Below are 16,102 nucleotides of genomic sequence, written 5' to 3'. Positions count from 1 at the left end.
GGGAACTGATATTGTTAATCTCCACCTCTCATGTTTGATTTTCATTTCGGCACTGTTAGCCTCCAGCTCTCACATCTGATTTTCATTTGTATCAGAGAAGTCAGATCAAGGGTTAGCATACAGAGGAGCAGTCCACTGAAGCACATTGATTATGGCTTTACTATTGATCATGTCCAAACTTCACAGGAAGTCCTTGACATCAAGCACATGGAAAGTGTTGAGAACCAAAGAACCTTATGTGCTGTATACACAAGTGCTCACCTGTGCATGAGATCAGTCAGGGATGCTGTGCACTTGCAGGTGTGTTTAAAGTGACATATACGTTGTATGACCAGGCTGTTTATCTTCTTCAGAACTGGTCTCAGCTATACTTTCAAAAGATTCAGAATTCCTAAATTCTCCACTTAGGGTGTGTTTTTAAACGCTATGATTTTAAAGGAAAATTGGAGTTTTGTCTGATTTTTTAAAATTTAGATTAATCCCAAGCCATGGGACCAGTGTATATTATTGTCCTGGTCACTGTCAGCCTCTCTTATGCTGCCTATTAGAATTCTGGACATGAACAGAGAAGGCTCATTCCCAGGTTCTCCAGGAAGGCAGGAAGCCAAGGTAGAAGGTTCCTTTGTCTTTAATTGGCTGAACACCTAAATTCTTCATGACAGGGGTCTCTGATAACTCCAGATAGAAGGAGTCACTTGAATACCCAGTGATCTTCAAAGCAGGATCTCAAACATGATCAATCTCCTATGAGGTGTATGGTCTCTAGCTTTCTAGCATCAGATCGACCAACAAATCTCCTTTAGGAGAATTTGTGGATAGGATACTTATTTTACCACCACCACATCCAGACTCCATGCCTAAGCCTAGAGGACTCTCAGGTGCCTCCATTCTCCAATGGCCACAAAAGCCCAGTGGTGGTGAATGTGCAGTTTGTTTTAGTGACTCCCAGTTTGTTTCCAGGCTTTGAGTTGTGTGCTCCCAGGCTCCCGACTCACCTAGAAATGGTCTTAGTGCTTTATCCATCTGTCTGGCCTCCTCTGTTCACTGGTTGTCAGTCTTGTTTCTAATAAATTATACTGGGGCCACCTATCAAATAAACAAATATCTGGAATTGGGTAACTTGCTTTGCTGACATAACTGAGGGGAAGTGTTCATTTATGCTGGTGAGTGTGTGTGTGTGTGTGTGTGTGTGTGTATGTGTGTGTGTTTATGAAAAAATAGTAAAATTTCTATGGAGAGAGATTTGGCAACTTCTAGTAAAATTATGTTTGTGTTTCTTTTTTACCTCATAATTCTGCGATCTCAAGGAAATAGTTGCAGAAAGAAAAGGTAAATGTGAGGAGAAAGTGAGAATAAAAGGTTAGGCACAACGTTATCACTGCAGGACTCTTAGTGACAGAAAAATTGCAAACAAATGAGAAACCTCTCAAATGGGGAATAATTAAGCAAACTGGGGGATGTCCATAGAATGGGAACCGTGCACTATAAAATAAGGAAAGAGAAAGATCTATTAATACTCTTCAGGTATATTGTGAAAACAAATACCTCCATGCTCAGTTAACCTCTTTGTTTTGGAGCCTGGGGTAAGGGAGCCTACAGTGAGGTAACACACCATAGTGGGAGCATGTGGGAGGGTGACACTTTTTCACCTTATGGCTTGGAAGCAAACAGAAAGTCTGAGCAGACAGAAGACTCAAAATATTCCCTTCAGTAGTATGATTCCATGGCCTCATCATCTCCAGTATAATTAGTAAACTCAGCCCCATAACACCATCTCCAGCTACTAAGAAGAGCCACCATTGAGCTGATTCCAGTACTTCCAATATGGTCTTGTTATTTTGGTAAATGGATCATCTTCTAGAATGTGGCTGCCTAGTGAGTTTTCTGTTTGCATAGTACACCAGCTCTGGCATACTTAATTCTCTGAGCTTTTAAATGGCTTCTTCCACATCTATAGCAATCCTGGTATCTATCTCAACCCCATAAAGCATGGATCATCATTTTCTTGTGCTTACAGAAGCAATCCTAGTGGTCCATTTGCATAGCTGTTAAATCTCATATCCCAAGAGAATACTCCCAGAGTAATTAAACTCTCTTATTCTACTTTATAATCTATTGCTCTTGATCCAGCACCCCTATAATGTATAACCTTAGAGAATCTTGGCTTCTCTAGGAAACAATTTCTAGTATGGACTGAATTGTGTCCCTTCAACTCAAATCCCCATGTGTAGCTCACTGTACCTTAGGATGTGATTGTATTTGGAGACAGGCCTTGATGCAGTACAACTGATTTGCAGAGGGTATCTGAACAAAGACATAGACATAGAGAAGGTGATATGCAGACACAAGAAGATGATGGCCATCTAAGTACCTGGGACAGATCCTTCCCTCAGAGCCTTTAGATAAAACCAACCCTGCTAGCTCTTCTATCTGCTACTAGTTATTAGTTCTTTTACCTTGACTTGCTACATACTTAATAAACCCACTTATGGAAAACCCAAGGTTTTATTTATTTATTGAGGATTTTTTTCTACATGGAACATGGTGTCAATAAATAGAGTGTCACTGTGGTGGTTTGAAAGAAAATGGCCTTCAAAGGGAGTGGCACTATTAGGAGGTGTGGCCTTGTTGGAAGAAGTGTGTCACTGTGGGGGCAGGCTTTGAGGTCTGTCTTCTCAAGTTTCACTGAGTGTGGCAGTCAGTAAACTTCCTGTTACTCTGAGTTAAGATGTAGGACTCTCAGTTCCAGCACCACATCTGCCTGCATGCTGCCATGCTCCAATTCATGATCATAATGGACTGAACCTCTGAAATTGTAAGTGAACCATCCTCGATTACATGTTTTCTTTGTAAGAGTTGCTACGGTCAAGGCGTCTTTTTACAGCAATAAAAACCCTAACTAAGACAGTCACCCAAGATCTGGTTTGCAGAGGATCCATTAGATACATGAGAACTTCCAATAGTTATTCCCCCCATTCTCGACTGTATAATTAGAATAGATGTACTCAGCATTTGGTGTAATCCTCACATTGGTTCCTTGGACATTGGGGTAAGAATAATCATAGTTGGGAAGGCCAAATGGAACTCTATCCAATAGCATAGGAGCAAAACAAAAGTCCAGGGAGAGGAGAGAAATGGTAGAGACATGTGTCACTTAAAGACTCAATGGACACAAATGTCCTGTGGTCTCATCATATCCACTCTGGGTTTACCATCCAGACCTGCCTGACAGTAGGCAAATGGATCCTGGAAAATTTCCATGTACTGTGCAAGCTCATCTGTGTAGTAAACACTGCAGCTGTTATGGCAGAGTGGTATTTTGTTACAGGATATTAGCACAGTCTCAGGGACTCGGCCTATAGCTATCATCAGAGAGCTATTTCTTCAATGGAGAAAGATCAGAACAGCTCACATTCACTTGAAATGGATAAGCACAAACATTTACAATCTTATGACTCAAGACAGAACATAATTTGAATAGATCTGAACCCGCTAGAAATTCCATAAGGTATCACTTTGATCCATTCTATCAATGACATAGCACTATTAAAGCGATGCATGCTTCAGAGGGTAGGTTAAACCTGTGTATATTCAGAGGACCTCCCTATATCTATTTAATTTTAGGGGTTTGACTGTCAGGGGCGTGTTGAGATATCCCTTTTATGACAGGACAAATTATTGCATTTTGTACATTACACAATACCTGGTATGCTTTTTCATCTAAGAAGCTGCTTCTACTCATATAATGTAGGTTTAAATTTTTTTTAGTGCAACACAGAACAGAAAGAGAGCTTTGTTGAGGTAACACATGATCCAAGACATTCTTCAGTATTAGAAATGCCAATTGTGAGAACTGGGGAGATGGCCCATTGGGTAAAATTGTTCTGTGCATCAGAAGGACCTGTTTTCAGTTCCCTACTATCCACATAAGAAAGTCAGTTATGATGCATACCTATAGTCTCAGCACTTGGAAGTAGTGTGCAGGAGAATCCTTGCTGGCCAGATGCAGAGGAAGCAGGATGTGTCAAATATGAGGTAACAAGTCATGAACCACATGGCAGAACTTAGGTAAGAAATACGGGTTAATTTAAGTTATAAGAGCCTAAGCTATGGGTTGAGCATTTATAATTAATATTAAGTCTCCATGTAATTATTTGAGAGCAGTTAGTGTATGTGAAAGTGGCAGGGGCACTGGTAAGAGGGGAAGGAGGGGAAGCTTTGCTTAGGATGTAGAAACAAGAAGATAAAAGAGACGTGGTTAAGTTCATTAAGTATCATGCTATTATTTATTTATTTATTTATGTTTCTTTTCTTTTTAGAGTGAAAAGCATATTTACTCAAATCTATTTATTTTTGTCTTTTTTGTTTTTACATTTAAATTAGAAACAAGGTTGCTTCACATGTCAATCCCAGCTCCCTCTCCCTCCCCTCCTTCCACACCCTCCCACCAATCCCCCATTCCCCCCTCCCCCAGTCCCCACTCAGGAAGGGTGAGGCCCTCCATGGAGGGTGTCCATAGTCTGTCATTTCATCCAGGGCAGGGCATCACCATCCCTGACTTCAAGCTCTATTATAGAGCTATAGTCCTGAAAACAGCTTGGTATTGGCACAAAGACAGACAGGTAGACCAATATAATCGAATTGAACACCCCGATATTAACCCATACATGTATGAACATCTGATCTTCGACAAAGAAGCTAAAAGTATACAATGGAAAAAAGAAAGCATCTTCAACAAATGGTGCTGGCATAACTGGATGCTGGCATGTAGAAGACTGCAGATAGATCCATGTCTATCGCCATGCACAAAACTTAAGTCCAGATGGATCAGAGACCTCAACATAAATCCAGCCACACTGAACCTGTTAGAAGAGAAAGTGGGAGGTACCCTTGAACGAATTGGTACATGAGACTGTTTCCTGAACATAACACCATTAGTATAGACACTGAGGTCAACAATTAATACATGGACTTCCTAAAACTGAGAAGCTTCTGTAAGGCAAAGGACATAGTCAGCAAGACAAAAAGGCAGCCCACAGAATGGGAAAAAATATTCACCAACACCACATGTTTTTTATTGAAATATTTTCTCTTGTTGCTTCTTAACCAGCTGGGCATTCCACTACACTACTGTTGAGGTCATCAATGATGTCATGAGGGTGGCGGTCATCCACATTGCAGTCCACAGACTGTGCAGTACCCAGGATCTCTTTAATAGTTCCAGAAAGTTCTCTGGCTAAAGATCAGTGTCGCATCTGTCCGGCAATGCTGACAATCTCATCAAAAGTGATATTTCCACTGTGTTTAATGTTCTTCTGCTTCTTTCTGTCCCTTGGTGGCTCCTTGAGGGCTTTAATGATCAGGGCCAAGGCAGAGGGCACCACTTCATCTGGGTCTGTCTGTTCTGGATGGTCAGCTTCACTGTGATCCTCAGGCCTTTCCAGTCACCTTTCGCCTTGGCAATATTGTCACTAACTTTCTCTGGGGACAGACCCAGAGGACTGATCTTGGGGGCCAAGGCAGATGTGGTGCCCACCTCACCTCTGGTGTGCCTCAAGTACAGGACTTTGACCTTGTTGGGGTCGAACTTGGGTGACATGGTAGAGGCGACTGGAGTCAGATGAACCCAGATTTGGGAGGACCAAACAAAGTTGCACCGTAGTCTCCTCTGAGCTGAAAGCCGAAAAGGTACCTATTTTTCTTAAAGTCAGGGTTTCTCTGTGTAACAGCCCTGGCTATCCTGGAACTTGCTTTGTAGACCAGGTTGGCCTCGAACTCACAGAGATCTGCCTGCCTCTGCCTCCCGAGTGCTGGGACTGAAGGTGTGTATCACATTCTTTCTATCACCCATCATCTATCTATCTATCTATCTATCTATCTATCTATCTATCTATGTATCTATCTATCTATCTATCTATCTATCTATCTTCTATTAATCTATCTCTATCATCTATCTTCCTATCATCCACTTATCATCTGTCTGACTATCATATTTGTGTATATGTATTCGTGTGTGTGTGTGTGTGTGTGTGTGTGTGTGTGTGTGTATTTGGAGGTCAGAGGAGTGTCAGCTTCCTTGGGAGTTCCAGCACCGTGTAAGCCACTTGTTATGGATGCTGGAATCGACCTGTAAAAGTATGTACTCTTAACCACTAAGATATTTTTCCAACGTTGATTTTTAAACAGGTATTCATCTTCAGCTCAAATGCTGAGCCCTTCTGGAATATCACCTCCCTTTTAATGATTTGATTGTAGAAACAGAAATGATATTTCCCTTCACACTTGACTTCAGAACAAAGACTTCCTGGTTTTCTCTCTGCTAAAGAACGTAAACATGTGTATTGCTTAACAAGTAAAGTAGCAACCTCTCGCTGGTTTTTCTCCAGTTTCCCCCAGGCCGTCCCCACCCCCCAGAGATGTTCTGGATTTTAAATTTCTGGATAAAAAAGAATCTAACCCATCTAACTTCCAGGTTCCTTCTGCTCCTACCTAGTTGGCATTTGTGAGTTGTCAGGAGACAGACTAAGTGACGCGAACTTTAACGATGTAAATTCCCCAAATAACCAGGAAATTAAGCAAGGTGTTTAGCTGGATTTTAAATATAGGATTCATCCTCATATTTCCAGAAAGAAATTCATTTAAAGGCAAAAGAGGGAACCAAAACAAGATATCGGTGAACATGCACACACTTCATTTTTATTACAGTTTTAAAATTGTTAAATACAGACCTATTACGGAAAATTTTTTACAAAATAAAATGCTTGCATGCCACCATCGGAACACAGATTTTCGTCACTAAGGAGGATTCCTCTAAGCTTCTCCCCTCCAGCGTCCTGTGCCTTTGCATCCCTGACCTTCCAGCACAGCTAGAACCTAGGCGCTGGGTGAGGCGCGGCTGCGCGAAGTAGCGAAGTACGCCGTCGTCGTGGTAACCGCGGAAGCCTGGGCCTTAGGAGAGGTAAGGAGTCCAGGCGCAGAGGTCCTGGGGGCCATCCGGGGCGAAGGGGCAGGATAGATCCGCCTCATCCCTACTGGCTGCTGGGGAGGGACTGCCTGCTGGGGTAGGGACTGCCGGGGTGGGCGTCAACTACGGCGTCCTCAGCCTGTGTCTCCCATGGGCTTTGAGCATCTTGCCCGGCTTTGAGCATCCCGCCGCTGCCAAAGGATCAAGCCGAAGGGCGGAAGGGAGAACTCTTAAGCCCCTCAGGGAATCCCTGTGCTCTTTCCACGTGACCTGGTTATCGTAGCAAGGCTGCCATTCCGTGTGTGTTGTGTGGGATCCCCGGGCCTTCATACTTGATTGAATTTCTAGGTGCTTAGAGCTGATTTTGCGAGGTGAGGACCCGGCTCCTCTGTGAGCTGGAACTTTAAAAACCTTAAGAGACATTTATTGTCTTTTTTGAAGAAAAGCACCCTTTTTAAAGAAAGAATTCCGTTGGCTAAAAGAGCCTTCAGTGTCGACTCTACTACAACTTTGGGCAGCCTCGTCTGCCTCCCTGCCCTTTGTTTACAGGATTCCAGTCTCATCACCATTAAGCCTCTTTCCATGCTTCCATGCTATTACTGAAGTATCACCCCTCCTGGAAAGTCCTTCTGGAACCTTCTCCCAATCTGTTGTTGCTGCCTGTCCTCTTTACAGTTAGAATAAACTCAGCCTACAACCCGTACGTCCTTTATCTCTACTATTGCTCATTAGACTGTGGGTTGGCAACCAGACTTGTGCAATTTTCTATTTTTGGTACTTTGCAGCCTCTAAATGTTCCTGCTGTGTAGTCGATAAGTTTCTAGACCTGTCCTAGCCATTTAGTAAGTTAGAGCAGATTTATCCTCATTCTAGAAAATTCAATTAAATCAAGAGGATTAAATCAGTGGCGTTTTGCCTTCATAACCTCCTCTCCCCTCTCCATGCCAAGCTTGTGTTTTATGTTATTACATATGCGTGCATAGAAAACATCATTTGTTTTGTCTCCTTAAGAATGGGATCTGAAAGCTATGCCCTATGGGTCAATACCCATCTTGCAAATATTTTAGCCACAGCCATACCCATTTATGTGTGTGACACCTGTGATTACTCCCCTGCTACAAAGGGAGTGATCCTGTAGTACACAAACAGCATCACACACGCCTGAACAGGTGCCCCCTGGCCCTTGACCTCTGCTTTGGAATGCATCCTTTTCCCGAGACTGTCATTACTTGACCTCTGCTTTGGAATGCATCATTTTCCTGAGGCTGTCATTACTTGACCTCTGCTTTGGAATGCATCATTTTCCTGAGACTGTCATTACTTGACCTCTGCTTTGGAATGCATCGTTTTCCTGAGACTGTCATTACTTGTACCATCTGCAGTTCTGTGTTAGTCTCATCTTCTTATCCCTCCTATTTTAAGTTTTCTCCCTCCTCTTTCCTTCCTTGTTTCCTGTTTCTTCACCATGCTTATTTCCGTATCACAATCTAAAATGGTCTCATTTGTTTTTCTTGTTTCTTGCCCATATCCATAAGCACCATGATTGGAGGAAACCTTGTACGGGAAGAAATGCAGCAGGCACTGACTTAGATGAAGGATTAGTTAGAGCCCTTGCTCTCAATAGTTTGAACTTGGAGTAATGGTGTAATTGGCCATTCTTTTTTGGCAATCTCCTCTCTGATTTGTCAACTGCATACCTAGGTTTGTTGGATCAATTTTTAATGAAATATACTTAGTTACTAGCACTGATGCCTTCGGCAGCGACCTGACAGTTGCCTACAGAATCAAGTTCAGACTTCTTGCTGCAGTCTTCGCCTGCCTTATTTATATACCAAATGCTCATTTTCAATAAGTTGGTTAATTTGTTAGTTAATTAATTAATTGTTTAATTTATAGTTTTTTTTGAGACAGGGTTTCTTTGTGTAACGGCTCTGGGTGTCCTGGAACTTGCTTTGTAGACCAGAATGATGTCAAACTTACAGAGATCCACCTGCCTCTGCTTCCCAGCATGTGCCACGAAGCTCTGATCAATGTTTGTTTCTTTCTAAAAAAGTTTTGTGGTGTTTCTTTCTTTCTTTTTTCTTTTCTTTTCTTTTTTTTTTTTTTTTGGTTTTGGTTTTGGTTTTGCGAGACAGGGTTTCTCTGTATGACTTTGGAGCCTGTGTCCTGGAACTCACTTTATAGACCAGGCTGGTTTCGAGCTTACAGAGATCCGCCTGCCTCTGCCTCCGGAGTGCTGAGATTAAAGGCATGCGCCACTATTGCCTGGCAGCTTTGTGGGGTTTGCTCCGGTGCTTTTTCTTGGGTTCTTCTCAGTGCCATAGTCTTGCTCATTCTTTATTACCCAGTACTTTTTGGTAAACATCTCTAACTTTGTGATCATCTGGTTTTGCTTTTCTTTCCTTCCACTTCTCCTCTCCCTTCCCCTCTCCTCTGCCTCCACATCCTTTCCTTTTTGATACATATTAATAAAGAGGATAAAACAGTGACATTCTGCCTTCATAGGCCTGGTCTCCTCTCCTCTCTCTATGCCTGTATAGTCTATGAAATTTCTGTTTTATATTATTATACGTGTGAGTAAAGAAAATATGTTTGTTTTGTCTCAAGAATGGGATCTCAAAGCTATAGCCTATGTGTCTCATCTGTTTTGCAAATATTTTATTTGCAAAAATAAAGTCTTGTTGTCTAACCCAGATTAGCCTTGTATTTGCAATCCTCATACCCATCCTCTCAAGTCCTTGGGGGTGTAGACACTGTCCACCTTGCAGGCTTTCTCTTGTTTAAAAAAGTGTGTTTCTTATTTACTTTTCTATTGCTGTGATGACCAAGGCAATTTATAAAAGAAAGGTCTTATTTGGGGCTTACAGCTTTAGAGGGTCAGAGTCCACAACTATCATGGCAGGTAGCATCGCAGCAGGAGGGTAGGCATGACAATGGAGCAGTTTGAGAAACTAAGGTGAAGCCGAGAGAGCTAATTAGGGATGTCATGGGCTTTTGAAATCTCAAAGCCTCAGTGGCACCTCCTCCAATAAGGCAGCACTTCTTGGTCCTTTCCAAACAGCACTAAGTATTCAAATATATGAGCCTATGGGAAGAGGGGTTGACATTCTCTTTTAAATCACCACTGAGTGTAATTGCATCTACTTGCATGCTTCAAAAGTTACTTAACTTCAATTGCTTTTTAACTTAACTAAGATACTTCCTGATCTATACGTGTCATTTAATTTGTTTTCTCAACAAAATAGTGCTGAGTTATACACATTGCTGTAGTCTTAGTTATTTAGCACCAAGTAACAAATTAGCCAAGCTTGCTATGTTTAAAACAGCACACAGATTATCCCAGAGTTTCTGTGTGTCAGGAATCTGGGTACAGTTTAACTAGACCTCTACTTCAGTGTCTCTCAGGAGTCTGCAGGCCAGGCTAGGTTCACCTAAGACAGGGATGCTATCAAGCATATTAAATGATTTTGGTAGAATTAAACTCCTCATAGGATTCTTGGCTAAGGACCTCTTTTTTTGCCAGCTGTTGCCAGAGTTTGCCTTCTGTTTCTTGAAAGGTGGTTCTCTCTACTGTATGAGGAGAGCCAGGAAGAAAATATAAGCCACAGTATATTGGATTCTATCATACTGTGCTTGCTGCCTTATCTTTTCATTAGAAGCTATGTGCAGTCCATGCTGAAAGGTGATGGGATTTACAAAGGCATGGACATCTGGAGGCAGTGGTATACTGTGAACCCCAGCAGAAGCATCTTGTCACATTGTATATTGCTGTAATTCATTCTATTCAACTGTTATCTTTAATTTTTATTTAAAAAATAGTTATTTTATTTGTATGGGTGTATGTAAGTCTGCATAAGTTTATATACACCATGAATATGCAGGAGCCCAAAGCATCCAGAAGAATGTGTTGGATCCCCTGGAACTGGAGTTGTGGGTGGTTGTAAGTTGCCATGTGGGTGCTGAGGACCAAACCTGGGGCCTCTGCAATAGTAGTAAGCACTCCTGACTGCTGAGTCATCTCTCCTGATTTTGGGCATGGTTTTCCCCTTAAGGATTTTGCTGTTCTGAATACATAGTGGTGCCATAACGTTTGGTGTGATGTCATAACATTTGGCATGTATGGGGAACAATGGTTCTCTTCCCTAAGTCATTCCCAGATTGATATACATTCCATCAGAGTGAGCCCTGTTAAGATTTCCTTAATTGACTGTAATTAATTTTGTCCTTTCTGAAGTTCCATAGAATTTCAAATGTTATGGCACTTACCTACCACTTGTCACTTTTTATAACACATATTTTGTTCACATCATATTTTCTCCCATGTGTACAGTAGATTGTTGAGGGAAGAAGATAAACTTGTTCATTTTAAGATGGGTGTAGTAGCTCACACCTGTAATCCCTGCACCAGAGTGGAAAAGGGAGGATCACTGCAAATTTCAGGCCATTCTGGTCTACACAGCAAGTTTCAGGTCATCCAAGGCTACATAACAAGAATGGATCTCAAAATAAAACAAAACAAAATATGAGTTTTTAATTTATATAATATATATGAACATTTAAATAACATTGATAAATTTAAAATAAATAATAACAAGTGAATATATTCTGTTTGAATGGAATGGATTCTGTTTAAATGCTAATGCTTAATTTTTGAAGTTTTTATAATTTGGCTCTAATGATCTAATATTTGTTAATTCTCCCTAACAAGAATCATTTTTAGGCAGATAAATTTAACAATTCTCTTTTAATTCTTTCCTAATGAATTTAGTTGACTTTGATCTCTTGTCTGTTCCTATTTAATATACCTTTTATATTATATATTTAGTATTTTATTATATACCGAGGTCACATGTTTACTCATTGTAATTTTATTGATTGAATGGCTAAATTAGATTATTTTATGACCATAATTACTTTCAAGTACATATTTTTGTTTCATTGATATTGTCAGTGAACTGATTAAAGATAAATAAGTAGCCTGGTATGGTGCACATGTTGCCTTTAATCTCAGTACTTGGGAAGCAGAAGTAGGTGGATCTGGGCGAGTTCAAAGCCAGCTGGCTTACAAAGCAGGTTCAGGTCAATCAGAACTGCATAGGGAGACTTTGTCTCAAAAAACAAAAAAGTAAATAAATGCTGATATATTTGAATTACCTATTATTTTCCTTTGTTGCTAGATACTTTTGGAGTGAATGGAGCCAGAAGGAATTCTAGAATCAGAGGGTTCAGAAAAGTCAGTATTTTCTTCCCAGCAAGAATATGAAGAATCCCAAGAAGCAGAGGAAATAGGATCAGAGAACCCCCTCTTACAGCCGGCTCTCACAGGGGATGTAGAAGGTTTGCAGAAGATTTTTGAGGATCCCGAACATCCCCACCATGAGCATGCTATGCAGTTGCTTCTGGAAGAAGACATTGTTGGGAGAAACCTGTTGTATGCAGCTTGCATGGCTGGGAAAAGTGATGTAATTAGAGCCTTGGCAAAGTATGGGGTGAATCTGAACGAAAAAACCACCAGAGGTATTTCATCTTTCATCAGTTATCATTTGTGACCACCTAAGGATGCTTTTCACAGTCTCTGTGATCGGATAAGTGTGGTGTGCCTGCTTTATATGTTACATAACTATTTCAAAAATTTTAATTTTTTAATTAAAACAAACAATTATTTTGTTGTTGTGTGTTTTTGAGACAGGGTTTCTCTGAGTAACAGTCCTGGCTGTCCTAGAACTCACTCTAGAACAGGCTGTCTTTGAATTCGAGAGATCTGCCTGCCTCTGCCTCCCAAGTGCTGGGATTAAAGGTGTGCTCCATCACCACCCAGTTTAAACTCATTTTTCTTAAGCCCAAATTTATTGACCAGTTGTGTTTATGCCATGAATGAAAGATTGGTTATGCAGTTAAAAAAAAACTAGTGTAATGCCCCACCCTAAAAGATAAAACAGTCAGGGTTTTGGCAGTAGCTCAGTTGGTAGCATGTGCTTTCAGTATGTACAGTGTACCTATTGGAGTCAGCACAAAGCTGTGGAGTTGGTTCTCTCTTTTCACCTTTCTGTGGGTTCTGGGGATTGAACTCAGGTCATCAGGATTGTGTCGCAAGCACCTTTACCTGCTGACCCATCTTGCCAGCCCCCCATTGCAAACTAGAAGAACCTCCAAAATTGAGCTCAAATAAATCTTATTTTCTAAGTTGACTACTAAAATCCTGGGTTTTTATCTGATAAATATTGCTATTTTGCTTGGTATGGTTTTCTATTTGTAGGGATATCTCTTTTCTATCTTTTACTGTCTAGGCTCTATGTCTTATTATCAGTTAGGGTGAGTTTGTTATAGGCAGCATACAGATGGGTGTTGTTTTTTCTTTTTCCTGCCTTTTTATCTGTATTTTTAAATTAGGGACTATGAGCCATTTTCATTAAAGGTTATTATCAGTATGTAACTATCTACTCTTGTCATTTTGTTAGTTGTTTTCTGTTTGTTTTGCATATCCTTTGTTCTTTTCTGTTATAGTGTCTTTGAAGATTTGTATAGTACTGAGGTTCAATTTTTTTTCTGTGTGTCTATGTGTTGGATAGTTTTATGTCAACTTGCTACAAGCTAAAGTCATCCGAGAGGAGGGAGCCTCAGTTAAGAAAATGATTCCATAAGATTAGGTTATAGGCAAACCTGTAAGGCATTATCTTAATTAGTGATCAATGGGGCAGGGCACAGCCCATTGTGGTGTCATCCCTGGGCTGGTGGGCCTGAGTTCTATAAGACAGCAGGTTGAGCAAGCCATGAGGAACAAGCCAGTAAGAAGCACTCCATGGCCTCTGCATCAGTTCCTGCCTCTAGGATCCTGCCCTGTTTGAGTTCCTGTTCTGACTTCTTTCAGTGATGAACAATGATATGGAAATGTAAGTCAAATAAACCCTTTCCTCCTCAAGTTGCTTTGGTCAGGGTGTTTCATCACAGCAATAGTAGCCCTAAGATAGTCATCCTATTGCTAAGTTTTATATTTTCTCCTTTTAGAAAGGTTGTTTTTATTGTTTACTATGTGTGTGTGTCTGTTTGTGTGTGTCTTTGTGTGTGTGTGTCTGTGTGTATCATGTGCACATAAGTGTAGTTGCCTGTGCAGGTCAGAAGAGGGCACTAGATCCTCTGGAGTTGGAGTTACAAGCAGTTATGAGCTGCTTCCTGACCTGGACATTGGAAATGAAACTAAGGTCCTCTGCAAGAGCTGTACCAGCTCTTAGCCTGTGAACCATCTCTCCAGTCACCACTTCATTTTATTTTTCACATCAGTCATTGTCTTTTTAGTTGTAGAAATGATTTCTTTCTCCATTCTTGCCTTTCATCATTTCAGTTCTTAGAGTTGAACCTATCATTGGCACACTCTATAATTAGAAGCAGCCTTTTGTGTTTCTGTTTCCTTATACATAGTTGAGAGAAACGCCAGCCCCCAGTGCTAGGTCAGGATGAGGATGAGGTCTGAATGCACTGGTCCTTGTGAGGTTCACAGAACAAAGCCATTGTAGATGGGGAGCTTGCCTTCCTTCTTGTCTGACCTTTTGGCTCACTGTGAACTCCTGTGTTGGTTAGTTTTTCATGAACTTGACACAAACTGGGATCATCTGGGAAGGAGGAACTTCAATTGAGAAAGTGCCTCTACCAGACTGATCTGTCAGCAAGTCAGTGAGGTGTTTTTCTTGATAATTTTGGATGTTTTCTGGATTCTTAATTTTAAAAACTATTTTACATGTATGTGCAGGCATGTGCATGCATGTGTGTGTTTGTGCATGTATGTGTGCATGTGATTGTGTGGGTGTGCACACCCATGTGTGTGCTATGGTGGCATGTGTGGAGGTCCAGAGGACTACTTATAGGAATTTGTTCTACTATGTGAATTCTGTGGATCGAACTCAAGTTGTCAGTCTGAGTTAGGAAGCAAGCACTTTCATAAATGCCAGGCCTGAAATAATATTTAGAGGATTTTCTTCTTTTGGAATGGTGCTGGTGTTACAAAATAGACTATTCCTAGCAAAGAATTAAAAAACATGTTGAGGTTGAAAATTCTTTGGTAAAAGCTTGTTTAAAATAGGTTTATTTTAAACTGATTATATTAAAATACACATCCCCTTTCACCTCTAATTTTCAGTGTCACAGTGAATTTAATGAGTAGATGACACCTTGAATTAGTATTTCAGCTTTGTGAAAAGCAGTACATGATCCAGACTGTCTCCCATGTAGACTGGCTTCTTGGTCATACTAGCAGTGCCTTGTCTATAGAGAGTGTCTTTTCTCCGAGTGAATCAGGGACTCTGGACCATTCAGCTAATGGGAAGACTTCCATTTCAGGCTGAAGGCAGGAATAACAAGGGTGGTATCTGGATATACCTTGACTCTCACTTTGTAGTCTGTGGTCTGAGTGTGTCCCCTACAAAATTAGTGTGTTGGAAATGAAAACCGATGTGAGAATGTCGGGAAGTCAGTCCTTGTGAGAAGCGTTTAGGTCACGAGGATCTCTTACGGTGGACAGTGGACTAATGGCACTGTACCAAAGGGCTGGGAGAGCATCATTCTTCTTTCCACGGTGTGAGGACTCAGCAAGGTCCACACCAATGCTCTGCCCTGGGACTTCTCACACCTCCACACTGTGAGAGATAAATTCTGTTTTAATTTACCCAGACAGTGATATTTTGTAACAGATTAAGATTGTCAAGAATAAAGACAACACACAATATTCGAGCCAGGCTCTTGGCTCTTAGAGTTCTTAAATATTTTGCTTATTGTGATGTTAAAAATTGAGGGATGCCAAAGAGTTCCAATTTTGGGCAGAGCTGAAAGAAATTCACTTTGGATCTTTTTTTAAAGAGCTCACTATATAGCTCTGGTCGTCCTCACAGATATCTGTCTCTGTCTCCCAAGTGCTGGGACTAAAGGCATGTGCCACCACACAAAGTAGATTTTTCTTTTTCTTTTTTTTTGTTTGAGACAATGTCTCACCATGCAGTTTTGTCTATTTTGAAACTTACTGTATAGACAAGATTACTTTGGACTTGTTATTAACATTTTATTTTCCCTTCTGGTCATGGTGGTTTACAAGTTGGTCTCAGGTAAGCCTAGGTTTGTGACACTCTGGTGAATAGGGAACCAAGAGATTTT

At 40.9% G+C, this 16,102-nt stretch overlaps 1 protein-coding gene and 1 pseudogene across 4 annotated transcripts in view; one reads left to right on the top strand and one right to left on the bottom strand.

Moving 5' to 3' along the window:
* Positions 1 to 5,102: 5,102 nt before the first annotated feature.
* LOC101831931 lies at positions 5,103 to 5,614 on the bottom strand (annotated as a pseudogene).
* A 1,196-nt stretch (positions 5,615 to 6,810) lies between these two features.
* The window catches only part of Ankrd45 (ankyrin repeat domain 45), a 30,136-nt gene continuing 20,844 nt past the window's right edge, over positions 6,811 to 16,102 (top strand). For 2 of the 4 annotated variants that reach the window (XR_005874073.1, XM_005071336.4), the window contains exons 1-2: positions 6,811 to 6,958; positions 12,142 to 12,481. Coding sequence is in view for 3 of the 4 variants with exons in the window: in XM_005071336.4 (XP_005071393.1) it covers positions 12,157 to 12,481 (325 nt within the window). In the remaining variant the exon portion in view is untranslated. Of the gene's footprint in view, positions 6,959 to 7,069; positions 7,336 to 12,141; positions 12,482 to 16,102 lie in introns of those variants that run through there. The other 2 variants (XM_013114391.3, XM_040738400.1) reach the window with 2 other exon arrangements.

Source organism: Mesocricetus auratus, unplaced genomic scaffold (genome assembly GCF_017639785.1).
Source record: "Mesocricetus auratus isolate SY011 unplaced genomic scaffold, BCM_Maur_2.0 Super-Scaffold_100676, whole genome shotgun sequence".
Classification (NCBI taxonomy): domain Eukaryota; kingdom Metazoa; phylum Chordata; class Mammalia; order Rodentia; family Cricetidae; genus Mesocricetus; species Mesocricetus auratus.
The sequence above is the reverse complement of the archived record's forward strand: the minus strand, read 5'-3'. Positions and strand labels throughout refer to the sequence as shown.